General features: G+C 35.9%; 1 protein-coding gene across 1 annotated transcript in view; it reads right to left on the reverse strand.

Moving 5' to 3' along the window:
* GABRA1 (gamma-aminobutyric acid type A receptor subunit alpha1) overlaps positions 1–17,830 on the reverse strand; it is a gene marked incomplete at both ends in the record, with an annotated part of 53,614 nt that overhangs the window by 13,358 nt on the left and 22,426 nt on the right. The window contains 3 exons of the mRNA XM_080804420.1: positions 5,348–5,491; positions 12,992–13,074; positions 15,375–15,595. Coding sequence (XP_080660546.1) covers positions 5,348–5,491; positions 12,992–13,074; positions 15,375–15,595 — 448 coding nt within the window. The remainder of the gene's footprint in view (positions 1–5,347; positions 5,492–12,991; positions 13,075–15,374; positions 15,596–17,830) is intronic.

Here is a 17,830-nt window from a genome sequence, read left to right on the forward strand (position 1 = left end):
TTTTGGAGGAGCTATTATTCCACATTATATTTGTTCTATAAACCACTTCCTCACTAACAAGTTAGAGAAAGAATAGGAGGATTTCAAATCTATTGAAATCATTTTCCTAAATTAAAAAAAAATCTAAGAAGTTTTGGCACAGAACATGTAAGTAAGGAGAAAAAAAGGCAGCAAAATCAGAATCATGTTGTAATAGTTTAAAAAAAAAAGAAGAACACAACAACAAAAAAAATCAATCTCCTAAATTGAATTGAAAGAAATCTCTAGACATCAAGTGCTTATACACTAAGCATGTCAAATTCTTTTCCTCTAATTCAACAGTCTAGAAGAATTATAATTCAAATATCCTCGCATATCATGTAACCCTCAGGGAAGCTTGTAAATTAGATGTGACAATATTTCTGATACATTACCATACAAAATTAAGGAGAAAGAAAGAAAAGGAGCAGGGATAGAATTCTATAAAGGAGCTTCGAGGGTTTGTTTAGTAAATGGCTTCCATTTACTTGAAGAGTAAATACTTTGCTTAACTTTATTTGACTTCAGTTTCCTCATTTGTTCGATTAAAATAATAGTGCTTTACTTAACTATTTCCTAGTATGCTGGGAGGATACAATGAAATGATAGATAGGAAAGTCATTTAAAAAAAATTGAGTCATGTGCAAATTGAGAGTGCAAGATAGAAACGATAGAAATATATTCTCTCCAGCTCTAGAAAGCAACCATTCACGTCAAGAAAGTTGTAGTGAACATTAGGTCCCTATAAACCTATAATAGGTTCCTAATAGATCACTTGCCTTCCAAGTATTCTTAACTTTGTGTTTTCTAAGCTATGTGTTTCCTAAGTTTTTATGCTGTTTTTTTAATAGGAATGAGAAATCAAAAATACCATTGAGGAAGGAACTGGTATTTTAATATCTGTGTCAAAGAGTTCTGGAATAGAAATAAGAAAAAAAAAATGGCTAGAGTTCTAGGCCACTGAATCTTTCTAGACCTGTCTCTTCATCTGAAATATGAATAGGTTGACCAGATAACTATAGAAGTCTCTTTACCCTACCCCCAACCCCTAGTTTTTACATTTTATGGGTACAGTTATTTCTCTGGAGATCATGTACTAGGCTTTGTAAATGGGGGCTCTAAGGATCCTTGGATGAATGCTGATCACTCTTATTGCCCCCTGGTCAGGGAAAATGTTTTCCTCATTCATTTTGAGCAGGCAGTGTCATTCTTAAATCAACTCATCCAGAAAAGACTATCTTTAAGAAAGAGGATCTCACAATTTCTCTTGGTCATTTGTTCTAAGGATAAATGACAGCCACTCATAAAGAAGAAACATTCTTATTCAGCAAGGCTAATCTAAAATTCCTTTGATCAAATCTGTCTTTGACTTTGGTAAACATGAAGGTTTTACAGGCACCACTATGTATTTTAAAAAGGCATTGCACATTATTATATTCTTATTATTTTCTGGCCATGATATTATCATTATGCCTGGTCACTAATTTAATTATTATATTTCTCTGTATAAGTCATATTTTCATGCTTTTTAGTCATTGTTATAATTTCTGCACAGGCTCTCCTTAAAAAATTACTTAGGAAACATAATGCAGTATAGTACAATGAGATAAGGGGCAATGTCTGGGGTCCAGTTCCAAACTGTCTTCTCTGATACTTCAAGCAGAAATGACTCCCTTGCACTAACTCTATCATCATTATTAATAGTAATATCTAATATTTATTACATAATTTTTATATGTCAGATACTCTGCTAAGCAGGTTACATGCATTTTTCTTATTTCAATCTCACAGCAGCTCATGAAGTAGATACTTTTATCATCTACAAATTGTACAAGAGAAAGATGAACAGAGAAATGTCTTGCCAAAGGTCAGACAGTTAATAAGTAGTATAACCAGCATTTAAACCCTCACAGTATAATTCCGAAGTCCACACTCTTAAATCCATGCTGTACCACAGCCTTGCATTTCACACATGTCTATGTTGCCTGTTACTAGCACTGTTGAGCACTCTGCAGCTAGACTACCCCCAGGTTCAAATCTCAGCTCTGCCATTTCCTCGCTGTGTGACCTAGGAAAAGCAGTTGAATCTCTCTGGCTTCAATTATGTCCCATCTACAAAATGGATATAATAAAGTTAATACCTACATCCTGGGATTGTCGTATTAGAACAATGCCATGAGCATGTTAGCTACTTACAGCAATCAATTATGAATTTCTTGAGGGCAGGAATTAAATGTCCTTCATCTATCTTTCCCAGGCCCAATTACAATGTCAAACACAGAAAGTGAGTAAATGGCTGAAGGAATTAGTGGATAAATTGTATTGGATAACATAGAATTGTATTGGATTTGAGAGCTCACTGGACTCATCCTTCCATGTGACTGTAAAGGTTTTTCTCTGCCAGGTGAGTAGGTGTACTTCAAACTAACTCTCCAACTTACTGTCTTCTCCCAAATCTGGTGGCAGACCTCAGGAAAGATATTGGGGCTTTAATGGTTTTGTACTGAATTGAAAAATCCAAGCATTGGATCGAGCCTCATATTCCCCCCTCCTATGTCACTGAAGTGATCTGGAGGTATTTGACTTAAAAGAGAATGCTGGTAGTACCTATGAATGTGTGTTCACATGTAAGTTGGCTCAGGCAAGTAGGGAAACCCCTTCTAAGAGGAGATGTGAACTGCTTCTCTCCCTGCAGAGAATTTTAAGGTAGAGGAAGATGGTTTTTTACCTAATCATTCTCCATGTGGTGCTCTTTCTTGCTGTCATTCCTAGTCTTCTGGCAAAAACAGGGAGGTAAAGCACTCAATGCCATTTATCTTAATATTTTTAGGACTCCGCAAGGATATGTGAAATATGGAATTGAAGACTTTAAAAAGATCTTTGTTTCTTCCCACAGACATCTATCAGGGTGGATTTTTGATGAGCTAAAGTGGACCCAGAGGAAGTGTTTAGTTCAGTGTTTTATTGTGAGGATGAAAGTGTACACCAAACTGAGCCCCTACATCTGAGAATTTGCTCACTATTTTCCTCACCTCCCTTACCCTCCTCCCCACCAATATCCATTATGGGAATGACAAGAAAGAGCTCTTATTTGTACAGGTAAACTTGCTGCTTTAGCACAGAGTGAGTACTTTTAACAGACCCAGAGTATGAGGTCCAGCCAGTTTGGTGATGGGGGGTTGGGCCACTGCCTCTCATCTCCTAGCTCCATGTATGCCTGTATATAATTTCTGAATAACTACAGCGTATGTAGGCTAAATCCTGATGAAGCCAGAAACATCTCCAAGTTTATCAGAATGAGCCACTCACTTTGCTGACATGGAAATTGGTCATAAAGAGGGATGCAATGACATGTCAAGGTCACTAGCACTACAACTAGAGTGGAGGCACTCCTTTCTTTGGGTAACCCTCCTGGCTTGTGTCTACTTCAGCTATTGAATGCATGCCACTGGGTTTGAGTTATTGTTGCTTTCACATCCCTCAGCCTTTATTCTAATGATAATGGAGAATTTCTTGAGGGAAAGTTCCATGTTTATTATTTTCAATGTTCTGGGCCTAAAACAGTGATTATTTGGTTTCCAACAAATACAGATTAACAACATGAAAGTCAACCCCTGCAGCAATTCCTCCTTGATTATTCTAGGCTGGGTACATTTATTGTTTTATTCATTAGTTCACAATATTTATTTAGTGCCTCTTCTGTTTTAGCTACTATAGTAAATGATAGGGATAGAGAAGACAGATATGGTCCCTGCCCTCACAAAAATGTTAATCACAGCATTTACCACCCATTTTGATAATTATAGTTTATGTGTTTGTTTTCCCTTAGACTTTAGATTCCATGACAGCAAGCTCTCTGCCTTGTCTATGATCGACTCTCTGGTGTCTACCACAATATCCAGTTTATAATAGCATTTGATTTTTAAAGGTGAACAATGCTCATTTTAGAATGTTTTCCCACATAACTTATGAGGGAGAGAAATTTTCAGTATTTTTCTATGTTCTGGGATCTCAGACTACATACCATTTTGAGCACTTACCATACATGTTCTGCCTAGTGTTTTATATCATCTCATCTTTAATGCAAAAGTATAAAATGCCCACATTTTAGAGGAGACCAGAGTATCTAGTTGGATAAATGACTTTCCCAAAGTCACAAGACTTCTCCGTGGCAGGACCAGGACTTGAGTGCGTATCTTTCTCACTACAAAGCCTAAAATCTTTCCACTATGCCACATGCATTTTTAACATGGGCAAAACTGAGCAACAATCGTCTCCATTTTTCAAAAGAAGAAACATAAATATTTGGGCTTCCAGAGTAGCCATGGTTGCAACAAATTAAGCAAAATGTGGATCCCATTAAACAGGGATTTTCCAATAGCCAGAATAAGATATACTGACCTATTACTTGAACTTGTTAGAATTATCAGGGTCCTGATATAAAATCTGAAATCTAAGGAAGAAATTTTTTTCTGACAAGAATAGCACATCTGCCCTTATATATTATTACCAAATGGCATTTTTTTTTTAAAGAAATTACCAAAGTGGATGAACTAATTAAAAATTTTAAAGACAGCTATAAAAACTTCTGGCTCTTGTTAAGCTTTCATTGATTGAACATAATTAAAATTATTGGGATTGAGGGAGGGTTAAAATCCACATATAAAAATGTAAAAAAAAAAAAACTATAAAAAGTTTTCCAGCCCAAGGATCACATTACATTTAGTCACAAATGGATATTTGCATAACTAAACTCTTATTTCTTGAAACAACTTCAAAATTTAAAATTTGGGTCTAGCTGCTTAATAGTATCTGCTCTAGTTCTTATGTATAATGATCACTGCTACAAATTCACCAAGATTCACTGACTCATTATAATAAATCAGGCCTAGATAATATTAATAGCTAACATTTTTTGAGAGTTTTTTTTATATGCCAGAAGCTATTAAAGTACTCTTCATGGATTTAATTTATGCCTTCTAACAACCTTGTGAGGTGACCACAATCAACAAAGTGGAAGAGTAAGAATTTAATCCATACATTCTTCCCCAGAGTTCACATTTCTAAATACTCTGCTACCCTGATCACAAAGAACTAGCAACTTATTTTGCAAACCAAGAAACAGAGGCCAACAGACATTAAATGAGGAATACAAGGGCACAAATCTGTAGAATTTACATTTAGTTCCTAGCTTAGCTGGTCTCAGGTTAGTGAAGTTTTCTCTCTCTCTCTCTACTTGTGTTATTGAAGAACTTACTGAATTCTCACATTCTCCCAAAAACTGTTTATATTTCTTCTGACATATCTGGAATAATCAACTGGCACTTACCTGTGCTAGACTGAACAATTCCTGAGTCTACTGTTTGCCCAAGAAGATCATACTGGTTTAGGCGTGACCCATCTTCTGCTACAACCACCGAGCGTGCTGGCTCTCTGGTCCACTCATAAACAACTTCTGCTCTGGTATAGGCATCTGAAAGGAAAGGAAGGAAAATGTCCATGTGTCATGTTACTTTGATACTCCTCACTAGCTGGTAAGTGCTATTAGTTTCCTATTTTCAATTGCATGGTTCCGGAGAGCAGGCCAGGAAAAAAAGAGCCCATGTCCCTCAGCTTAGGAAAATTAAAACACGTTTTCCAGATTTGTTCAGTCATCTGTTCACTTTTACAACAAATGGTTATTAAGCATCTACAAAAGACAAAGGACCTTGCTGAAAAGATCCGTAACAAACAAGTTTCCCTGATGGTGTGGAATATGCACGGCAGTAATGGGGACAAAAACACATAAGCTAATAAACACATAATTTCAAGTAGTGTTAAATGCAGTAAAGCCATACACAATAGGCTAAGGGAGTAGAGAATGAAGGATGTAGGCCTATTTTAGATGAAGGACTCAGAGAAGGTGCTTGAGGAAATGACAGTTAAATGCATGACAGAAATGAGAGTAGGGTATGTCTTGGGGAAGAGTTTGCTAGATAGGTGAACAAAGAAGTTTCTTCCTCTGGTCCAGGTAAAAGCTTGATATGTTTGGGGAAGAGCAGGAATACCATTGTGACTAAATCTGTGTACATGAGAGATGAAATACGGTTAGAGGCAGAAGCCTGGGTCTGGATTGTGTCAGGCCAAGGGAAGGTCATGATAAATGTGAAATATAACACCAGAAATTCTACCAAGCACCATTTTTAAAGGAAGTGTAACTTTACTTCCTTTTAATTAATTCTCCTTTTTATGGATGTTTACTATCACGATGATGATGTTGATGAGTTACACCATTTAGCTCATTGCACTTCTCAATCATTTTCATTCTCCATGTTACTTTTATTTTTTTATTTTATTTATTTTTAAAACAAACGTGTTTCTAAAGGACACACAGGAGTTCCTAATTCTTTTTTTTTTTTTTTTTAAGATTTTATTTATTTATTTGTTAGAGAGAGTGAGCACAGGCAGACAGAGTGGCAGGCAGAGGCAGAGGGAGAAGCAGGCTCCCTGCTGAGCAAGGAGCCTGATGCGGGACTCGATCCCAGGATGCTGGGATCATGACCTGAACCGAAGGCAGCCGCTTAACCAGTTGAGCCACCCAGGCGTCCCTCCATGTTACTTTTAACCTAGCCATCCTTCTACGTGAGAGATGAGGTCATAATCCTGATCCGTAGTTCAGGAAGGTTGGGGGAAGAGCTGTACAGAACAAGTGAGAAGGAGAAGAAGAAGGGGTTCCATAGCTTTTCTGGTTTCTAGTCACAGAATACCCACTACACATGGGGTGGAATGACAGTATATGCTGTTAGATGTAGAGTGATATTAAGAGTTAAAAGAACAGCACATTAGCAAAAGCAGAGTTTCCAGGGTGTTTGAGAGGCCGATATGATAGCAAAAGTTGGCTTTACTGTGAAGGCTTTACCTGTTGGCCAACGTCTGCATTAGGCACAGTAGACAAAGTATCCAGGGTCCACAGCACTTCTAGGTGGCCAAGAATGTGTTAATTACTTTTAAAATCAGAAAAAAGTGGCTATAACCCTGCTTGGAGTATATTAACCTAAAATATATAAGTTAAAAATATAAAATTATAAATTAAAATAGAATTATTTATTTTTTTTATAAATTTTATTTATTTGACAGAGAGCACAAGAGAGAGAGCATCAGGCAGACGGAGAGGGAGAAGCAGGCTCCCCACTGAGCAAGGAGCCCAATACGGGACTTGATCCCAGGACCCTGGGATCATGACCCAAGCCAAAGGCAGCTCCCCAACCAACTGAGCCACCCAGGTGCCCCTAGAATATAGTTTAAATATATTTTTTGAGGAATTGTTCACAAACACAAGTGCCTAGAGCCGGTAAAAGTTGTAATGCATCCCTGCTTCACCCAATGTCCATCCCAAGGTAACCAAATCTTGTGTTTTGTTCAAATCTGTGTTTGTCCAAGCTAAGACATTATGAGATGTGAAGTAATGGTGGCATTTTTACACACATGTGAAGGTGCCACAAGAAAGATGAGAGCCATGCCCCTCATTCTCTGAAACAAAACTTCCTCTTATCTCTGGGATGGGTTTTGCACAAAGGTGTGGTCAGTATTCTCTTGATTTTATGTGGATGTCTGGTGTGCTCCGGCATCATTTCCGGACCAATTTACAATCATCTATTTTTTAATAAATATTTTTCAGAAGTTTGAGAGAATATACTAGGAACTAAATTAGCGGTTACTGCTTCTTTCATAAATGTGTAAGACTGATAAACGAGTGGTTTTGGAATTTGTTCTCATTGATTTTTCTTTTTTAATTGTGGCTGTCCTCACTGACATACATATATATATATATATATATATACACATACACACACACACACGCATATATGGCTTTAAGGTAAAATTGACAAATAAAATTATAAGGTATTTAAAGTATACAACATGAAGATTTGATATACATATACATTGTGAAATAATTCCTACCATTGAGCTAACATGTCTCATTAACTTAAATTTTGAATCATTTCAGCACTGCATTTCTTAAGGAGGAGGACTGCATTTGTTAGCATCTAAAACATGTTTATTTTTAAAAATCCCTCAAAGAAGTGCAGAGCACTAGTTGAGAAGAACCATATTGCTCACGATTTGTAGGAACTTATATTCAGTAAAATATTTTTCCCATCATGATAAATTTTTCTTTTTTTAATGGAAAGGTCTAACCTAAGAACACATCTCAAGTTTATGGTACCACAGAATCATTGATTGTTAACATGGAAGGACTTTAGAGGTTATATAGTTTGTCTCATTTTACAGATGATAAACTAAAGCACAGAAACATTGAATGGCTTATTTAAGGGCTTAAATATTTAAATAGCTATTTAGTGAAGAGCATAGAATGACATTCTTTCTAGACTACTGTTATTAATAAGGATTTCCTAGGCAAAAACTGTTTATTATATGCTCAAAATCCAAGCAAGGGGATACTTAGTGGTCAAGTAATTTGGGATGAAACCAATTCTAAACCTCGTGTCATTTTTGTAACAAATGAAAAAACTCTTGCTACTGTATTGCACTATCATTAGCAGTAGTGCCTGGACTCTACTTTTTTGAACTTCATCATGTGTTGCTGATAGGCTGCTAATATAGTTTTAGACGAAAAAATTTGTTACCATCCCCTTTTCACTTCATATAATTCAATGTCTCACACTTGCAATCTCTTAGAAACTCCACTGTGTATGAAATCTACAATAAACTCAGCGTTGTTGTGAAAGTGGAGATGACATATTGTCCATGTCTCTCAATGGAAATCTCCCCAAATGCAGAGTGGACCCACAAGGTTAAACAGGGGATGGGGATGAAGGAGAGCACTTGTTGTGAGGAGTACCAGGTGTTTTATGGAAGAGTGGATTGACTACATTGTATACCTGAAAATAATATTACACTGTATGTTAACTAACTGGAATTTATTTTTTTAAAGATTAAAAAAAATATTTAGGGGACGAGAGAGAGAAAGAGCATGAGAGAGCATAAGCAGAGGGAGGCGCAGACGGAGAAGCAGACTTCCCACTGAGCAGGGAACCCAATGTGGGGCTTGATCCCAAGACCCCGGGATCATGACTTGAGCTGAAGGCAGACACTCAACAGACTGAGCCACCCAGGTGCCCCAACGAACTAAATGGAATTTAAATAAAAACTTAAAAAAAAAAAAAAAAGAAAGTTGGTGTTTCATGATATAAGGCATCACAAAAAGTGATATACCTTATTTCTTCATTTTAGTACTTAGAAAGTAGGTCCTATGACTGCTTCCTTCATTTGAGACTAATCAGCATAAAGAAGATAAGGTTAAAAAGAGTCTTCAGCTACTTAGTCAAAATGTTGAGCTCATATTTAAAACAAATTAGCAGATTACCTCAGAAAAATTTTAAAAAGAAGACAAAAAACTTCGGTTGGGCTTATGAAAGAACTCTGTGGTGCTACAACACTGGGAGCATAGACTTGGTATCAGAAGAGCATCTGCTAATAGACACTATCTCTTCACTTTTACGGGCCTTTGTCTTTTCATTTGTATGAAGCAAGTGCACTAAATAATTTCCAAAGTTATTTATTATTCAGAATTCATTTAAATTTCTACTTATCCCTCTCTCCTTATTTACAAGGCACTATGCTTGATAATCAGCCAGGAAACCATCATTTATTGAGTCCATAACTAGATCTAGCACTTGCCTAGATCTTATTGTCAGAGTATCATCTGAATCTCTTCATTTAGAATCAAAGCCTTCTTTGTATTTTCCTCAAAAGCAGTTAAAAGATGTCAACTAAATCATGCACATTGTCTTCTGGTTATATGGCCTTATGAAGATGGCTTTATCCCCAATAAGCAAAAAGAGTGATATAACACTGACAATCAGGGTCGAATGGAAAGTGGTAATGGAAAGTGGAAAACATCTGCTTTTCTGAGGTTAGTCCCTATCAACATATGGATGATTTTGCTTTATAAACATTTATTACATAGTATTCTACTAAATTATTACAAAATCTTCTAGCTTATCTATTGATTATTTTCTTCTGTGTGATTCTGGCAAGATGTTTGCTTCAAAAACTGGGTCAATGCATTTTTAGCCCACTTTTGCCTCAGTTTCTTCATTTCAGAAGTATGCTAATTAGGCCAGGACAGAGAACTAACTATACAATAAATCAACCACCACTCCTTCTTCTCAAGCCAATGGCAGGTGATGATAATTAGTCATGGCACGCTCCCACTGAGCTCAGATGCTTATTTTCAATTTCAAATCTTCTCTGTTTAATTACCCACAGGTCTTAAACCCTTTTCTGAAGCAATCTTCTCTGAGACTTAAACATTAAAGGGGCTTTTAAAACCTGATTACTATAATTTTTATCTATTCAATAAATATTTATTGAGTGTCTACATCATATTAGGCTCTGTACTAGGAAATGCTGAACAAAATAGGTTGTGCTTTCACGGGAGTTTTACAGTCTCCAGACAATAAAAATGTCAACCAATAAATAAAACTAATAATTATTGCTATAATACATCTAAATTAAACATGTATTATAATCAAGAAGATGGGTGGGACTATATGTAAACTTAGATAAGGTCATTAGGGAAGCCCCAGAAGATGACATTTATGCTGAGAAGTGAAAAATAAAAGAAGACACTTACATGAAGAACCAAGGGAAGAGTAACCCAAGTAGAGAAAAGAGCATGTATAAAGGCTCTGAGGTAGAAAGCAGATTTTTATTTAACTTCAGTTTTCTTACATGAGACATTATGTGTTTTCTACTTGCTATCCATTTCCTCCTTCCTAAAATACCTCCTATTTTCTTCAGGCTAACAATGTGCTTAGTTTAAGAATATTTCTTCCCAGCCTCATTTGTAGTCAGCATTGACAATGAGACACATCTTTGATTAATGAGATATACGTAAATGTCTGCTAGGATTTTAGGGAAAGCTTTTATCTCTTCAGTACAGGTGCTCATTCTTTCTTCTTAGTCCACTATTCTTTATTTTGAAAGCAGATGCAATTGCTGGAGTTGCAGCAACTATTTTGTGATCAGGAAGAACATCTAAGGGCATCTTAAAACATCATCGTTGTTAAGATGCTGACAAAACAACAATCAACCAACAATCACTTACCACCATTCATCTTGTATAAAAATATAAATGCCTCTTCTTTTTCAGCTAGCTATACTCACGGCTTGAAAGCATTCCTGACTAGTACACTAAACAAGTAATTTGTTGCTCAAAACAAGGTATTTTTGAAGGTAAAAGGGGGCACTATTAGTAGTTATACCAGGATATTAGGCAAAAGTAAGTACTTCCCCCGGCAACCTATAATGCATGATCTTCCCAAGTATAAGATTTTGTGGATTAGATGAGCTGATACATATACAAATGTTTAATATACTGCCTGGCATATAAGTAATACATAATACATAATATTGTTAAAAATGGAGGTGGTAATCAGGAGAAAATATAGTAGTCTGTAACACAGAATATACATTAAATTGGGAAAAGAGTGAGGAGGAGGGAGTTATCACCAAAGGCCTGTTTGGCTGACAATTTTTGAAGTAGTTTGTCCTTGGGTTTCAGTATAGAATTTGATTTATAAATAAACTTGTCTTTCCATGACTAGAGCTGCTAGGAGCCTGAAGGCCCTTTGCTATTTTCTTTGCTTGCTGTCTTCCTACACCACCACTATTTTTTTTTTTCCTATGAATCATATCTTCACCAAAATAGTTGCTTAGACTGTCTGTCTAGTGGGAACAGAAAGATGGTTAGGTAGTCCAGGAGCTGACTCAGTCCAAAAGTAACTCTCCTGCAGGAAACCAGGAATACATTGTTCTTACTTCTTACTCCCTTTATATATGCATACTAGTCAAAAGCAGAAGGCTAGAGGAAGACAAGAGAACCTGACTCTGCTGGGCAGAGTTCTGTTCTCTTGGCTACTCTAATGTGTGCCTGCATAGTTTCAAATAGCAGAAGTCTCAACAGTTATCATAAAGGGTATCTAGGATATCTTCAAAAGCACTAATAGACACATAAATTTCATGGGATATCCAAACAGATCTAGAACTTTTCGAAAGGTTATGATTAGGGTAAATTCTCATCAGGCAATATTTGTTAGGTATAGGCTTCATTATGAAGAAACGATTATCATCCACTGCTGCCACCTACCAATATTTTCATCTGATAAACAACTTGCAATATTCTTAAGGTAAAGCAAATGTCAGCAATGATACAAAATAAGCACAGTGATCTCCATCTATTGGCAGGGAGTTATTATCTATGTGGTAAAAGCATCCATACTCCACTTGTTTTTCTATGAATACAGCTTTAACAAAAGTAGAATTTTTCCACTAATTAATTAAATCCACTCTTTCTTACAATAATCTCTTCCTGAAATAACATTAAAAATGAAATTAAAGATTATTACTTATAGAAAGTTTTTATGTATTCATTTGAGAAAGAGAAGGAGAGAGAGAGAATGAGGAGGGGGATGTCGGGGTTGGGGGCGGGGAGAAAGAGACTGAGCAGGAATCCTGATTAAGGCTTGATCCTAGGACTTGGAGGTCATGACCTGAGCTGAAGGCAGACAATCTTAATGTACCAAGTCATCCAGGCACCCCTAGAAAGTATTTGCAGCAAATCACTGAACTTTCTTCATTTTTATCTTTTTTTTATCTGTCTTCTAACAGGTTTTACTAATTGGAGGTTTCTTGCTTAAAGACTTAGGTTTCTCAGGGGTGCCTGGGTGGCTCAGTCAGTTAAGCATCCTACTCTTGATTTTGGTTCAGTTCATTATCTCAGAGTTGTGAGATCGAGCCCCGCATCAAGCTCTGCACTTAGTATGGAATCTGTTTGTCCGTCTCCCTCTATTCCTCCCCCTGCTCTCTGTCTCAGATAAGTAAATGGATAAATAAAATCTTAAAAAAAAATAAAAGACTTAGGTCTCTCATAAGAATAAAGAAAAATTAAAATTAAAAATTTACTCACAGCTTCCAAATTTTAGTGGGCAGGCATGTGCATCCATAGGGAAGTCCTCCAAATGCATTGGACACTCAGCTCTCACCGTCAGCCTTATCAGTTGAGGAAAACAGAGGATATAAACAAGAGCCCTATAGATTGGGCACTTACTGATAAATACGACTCAATGTTATTAACTATAGCAAATATATTAAGAAAAGCAAGAGAGGCAGGCACAAATAGCAGCATGATACTGAGCTCTTAACCAAAGTATCTAAAAGGAATTATTTACAACAACGATTTGATTTTATTTGTTTTTGTTTTGAGAAAAACATTGACATCAGATTTTGTATGATGGGCAAGCATTTGTTATGTTTCCGAGGACAAGCATCATTACTTAATCCACCTAGACCCAGAAAATCTCTCAAGACTAAAACTAGATGTAAGCAAATAAATACTTGAATAAAGACTTGGTGGAGAAGAAGACATGGATAACTAGGAAGAGAAGAGGATGTCTCCTCTGCTCAGGGCAGCTCTCCCTATCTCCTTCTTTAAAACAGCACCAAATGGGATAAACCAACACAGGAAATAGGCAAAGGAGATATATTCCCTATATTCACTATATCACTATATTCCCACCATTTCTTTTTATACAAATTTACTGTGTAATGGAAGCCAGGACTCTTCTTGGCTTCTCTTTAGTCCCTATCTTCAGTTCTATTTACATTTGAAAAATATATTTCACAGAAATATATTTGATTTTGTTTGGTGGAATTATGAGGGAATTTATGTCAAATTCCTCACATGGTTCTTATAAAATATATTCACTCATATTAATAAGTAGCTCAAGAAATGTGGTAGGGATGGCTTTATAGTCAGTAAACTCATTAAGTTACAATGTTGATTAAAGCAAATATGAAATGTATAAATTAATGATCAAACTTGCATCTTAAAATCAAAATATTAAGGAAAGTGATGACATATTAGCAAAGGTGGTTTAGGAGTTTAGGAGTTCAGGAGATGGGCAGTAACAGGCTAGTTATTGACGAAGAACACAGCACACACCAGGTAGTATGACTTGGGCAACTTTTCAGTAGGTACAAATCTTGCCCCAGAAAACTGTCAGCTGCGAGGAATAAATATGGAACTTAGGCTCAAAAACAAGTGTAGGGTGTTTTTTAAGAGGAGAATATTTCAAGTCTCAATTATAAATAGATCCTACTTGGATGATCTGGAAAGGTCTCAGCACGTCTGTCCACTGAGCCTCCATTTTTTCTCTCTTTTTTTTAGAAATTTGTCATTTTTTAATTCTATTACATGTTTACTAGTTGAGTCCAACATCGAAAGCGTCTCTTGAAGCATTTTTTCCCTTTCTTTTTCATTTGGATATTTTTTATAAAAAGGTAGAAATTCTGGCAGCTTTCTTCAAAAGCAAGAATCACTTTATTCCCACATTAAACAAAATCCACCAAGTCTAGGATTTTGCCTCCATTACCTTTTTGTGCCAGAGGAATACTTGGGACGGTCTGAATTACCAAGTACTGTCCAGGTCTACAAAAACAACACTCTAACAAGTCACTTGGGTATGAAATAACTGCTTCCCTTAAGAATGAGTTCTGGACAGTTTTTAATTGCTTACAAATTAGGAATACTTTAAACATTTTTTTCTTTAAAAGTATTCACAATGTTTTTTGTTTCATATTTTCTTCATTGAACCATAAATGACTAAAGATATCTAGCTGTCAGGTTTTCCAATAATCTCAAAATGGAGAAATGTTTACTAAGCAGGAATTATATATATATATATATATATATATATGCATATATATACACACATATATACACATACACATGTATATTCTTTATATATGTAAATACTTTTCAATGTAAGCAAAATAAAGAATATTTATATTCTCAGTCTAACTAATAATAACACTATAAATTCAGATACTTCTTCTAAGTGCATACTTCCACATGAATCTACAGTTTTTAAGATACTTGAACTGTTCTTTTTTTTTTCTCTCTCCTTTTCTAAGTAGAAACATTTTCGGATACATACCTTGAGACTGTTTCTAGAAATCTGATCTAGAACTTATGGGATGCAGCAATATATGAAGTTAGTAGTAGGAGTAGAAGTTCCTCATACTGAATTAGAGCAAGTTGGAGAGATACTTGCGACATATTACTTAATATACATTATAAGCCCCCCCCAACTTTACCTAATCATTTTACTTAATGCTTTAATGCTTGCATTAAACAGTCTGTTTATTTTTCATAGCGGAGTAATTATTAAGGTTGAAAAAAGAGGGCAAAGATGAAACCAGATGCTCCACCATGGCCCATCAGCTTCATGATCACATATATGTGGAAGAGAAGTACAGAAAGAATCACAGAGAAACACAGTCATCCTTACCTCATGGTGTATAACAAGGTGCCATCCTCTGTGATCCTCAGGAGTTTGTTGGGCATGGTCATGTTGTGTGCCACTGACTTCTTTCCATTGTGAAAAAAGGTATCCGGAGTCCAAATCTTACTTGCCATTAGGTTATTTAACCGGAGAACTGTCATGGGTCCTTTAAATTTTAATCTTTCATCCTTCCAGCTTTGACGGAAAAATACATCTATTGTATATTCCTAGATAATTTTGGAAAATGGCAAAGAGTTCACGGAGCTGTATTTTGCAATGCAAATACTCAGAAAATGCGTAATTTTTACAACTTTAAAAGCAAAATATGAGCTAGGTGACGTTTTCAAAAGTAAACTTGTGGTGGTCTGTACATAGTGGTCTCAGGTGAATCATTTTTTAAAATATCTAAAATGCCAGAAATATTCCTTGGTCAGAAAAAATCCACAATTATCTCAAGTATGTGAAAAGAAAATCATGCCCTTCTCCCTATACCTCTACCACATCAGCACTCAAAAAAATAGAATACAGTACGTGTAAAAACAAAACTCATGCTGGAGCTTACTGTATACAGAAAAATGTTTAAATTAGATAATGATAGCTATTTAGATATAGTATTTTGGGGGGCCCTTCCATAGTCTGAAAACCTCACAGTCAATTTCAAATCATCCATGGATCTTTTTTTTTTTTTTCTTCAAATCATCCATGGTTCTAATACTAGCCTGGTAATCCCATCTCTTTTATGGATAAGCAAAAAAAATTTTTTTTACAGATAATGTTTATAGTCTTTCAATTTTCCACAATAAAGAAGATTATGAAAATAATCTGTTTCACTGTTAATTGGGATCTTTGCCAAAAAAAAAAAAAGGCAGAATATGAGGGTGTGTATGAGTGTGTATCTGAGTATATGTGTGTAGAAGACACATGAGAAATGTGTGAAGCTCATCATCATTCACAGCCAGGGAACCTATTTATTTGAATAAACACAGCATTCCTTATGGCAATACCCAGAGACAAACATCTGCTAATCTGAAAACAAGCAATGTGACTTACCAGCTCCTAAAACTGAAAAGGGTAATATCCATCTTCCTTGCAGCACTTGCTACACTGACACTAAATTTGGAACTTAATGGTTTGAAATAAAGATTACCACATTCTCCATTAATCTTAGCAGCTCCAAACTGGAAGGAAGACTAACTTGAAAACATCACGCTACATTTTCTTAATCCCCTAAACTCTAATGCATTAGAAAGCTGTGGCTTTTTTTTTTAAATCTTACACATATCATCTTTAGAACATGCAGAAAAAATAATGTCTGTGTCTAGGCATATTTTGCATGAATTTAACTATCTGCTTTTTTCTCAAGCTTTAAGTAAGATTGGGTAAAGACTGAAGAAAGGTTTATCCTTCTGCCACATGTTTGGTATAGCTGAGACCTTCTGATCAAGTAACTAATAATAATTATTGGATAGTTTACAGGGAACCGGGCATACCGTTATATCTTGACTGAAACAGCAACAAGGAAGTGTAACATTATGTCAGTTTATGTTTGTGGGCAAGACAAACTATCTTGTTTGTTGCTTAGGAAAGCGTCTCTTGTCTGGAAGTGTGACATGAAAAGGCACTGAGACACATGACATAGGAATTTACTCACCAGGAAACATGTGTTAAGCATCTTTAAATTTAGCAGAGGGAGAAATTGCTTAAACTTGGATGCTGTAAAGAAAACTCATGGAGTAGGTTGGGCATACAATGGTATTTTCCATGAGGGGAGAGATGGGGTGGGAACCTATGGACTACACTGGGAAATGATACACAGGAGCAGTGCTTTGCCAGGAAGCAAAGGGATGGATTTACCCTGAGCTCTGTATGTTCTCTTCTCTGGATGACAGGCTTATGAGATATGGGTATGATAGTCAGGACATTTCTATTACTCAGGAATCAGCCACATAAACTCTATTTTCTATCCAACTGAACTACTTTAGCCTGTCAAATAGTAGAAGAACAGTCACTTGTTAAATCAAGATGCCCAACTGACCATATACCTATGAATCCAAAAATTTTATTTGGTTGATTTGTTCATTTGCTCCAAGGAGATTTTTGAAAATGAAGTAAATGTTAAATATTTTAAAAACCTTAAAATAGATTTATTATCAAATCTTTGATAAGATACATCCCAAAGTCAGTGATTCCAAAAATTATGTCAAAACTCGCCAAATTCTTCATATTTACATATTTGTCATGTTTACAACCAGCTTTACTTACCTGCGCTAATGGCAGACACTGAAATTCCCAAATTCATATGATATTCTCCCTCCAAATACTATACTGGCCACACAAGCATGCACACACACACTGCAAAACTAACTGGATAAGCTTTCATTTCCATGTTGCCTTCAGCTGGAAGTGGAAATGAAAAGTGAAACAATAACGATTAGATCCTATCTAAGCAAGAGTGTAAATCT

This window comes from Martes martes (genome assembly GCF_963455335.1).
Source record: "Martes martes genome assembly, chromosome: 5".
In the NCBI taxonomy this organism is placed as follows: Eukaryota; Metazoa; Chordata; class Mammalia; order Carnivora; family Mustelidae; genus Martes; species Martes martes.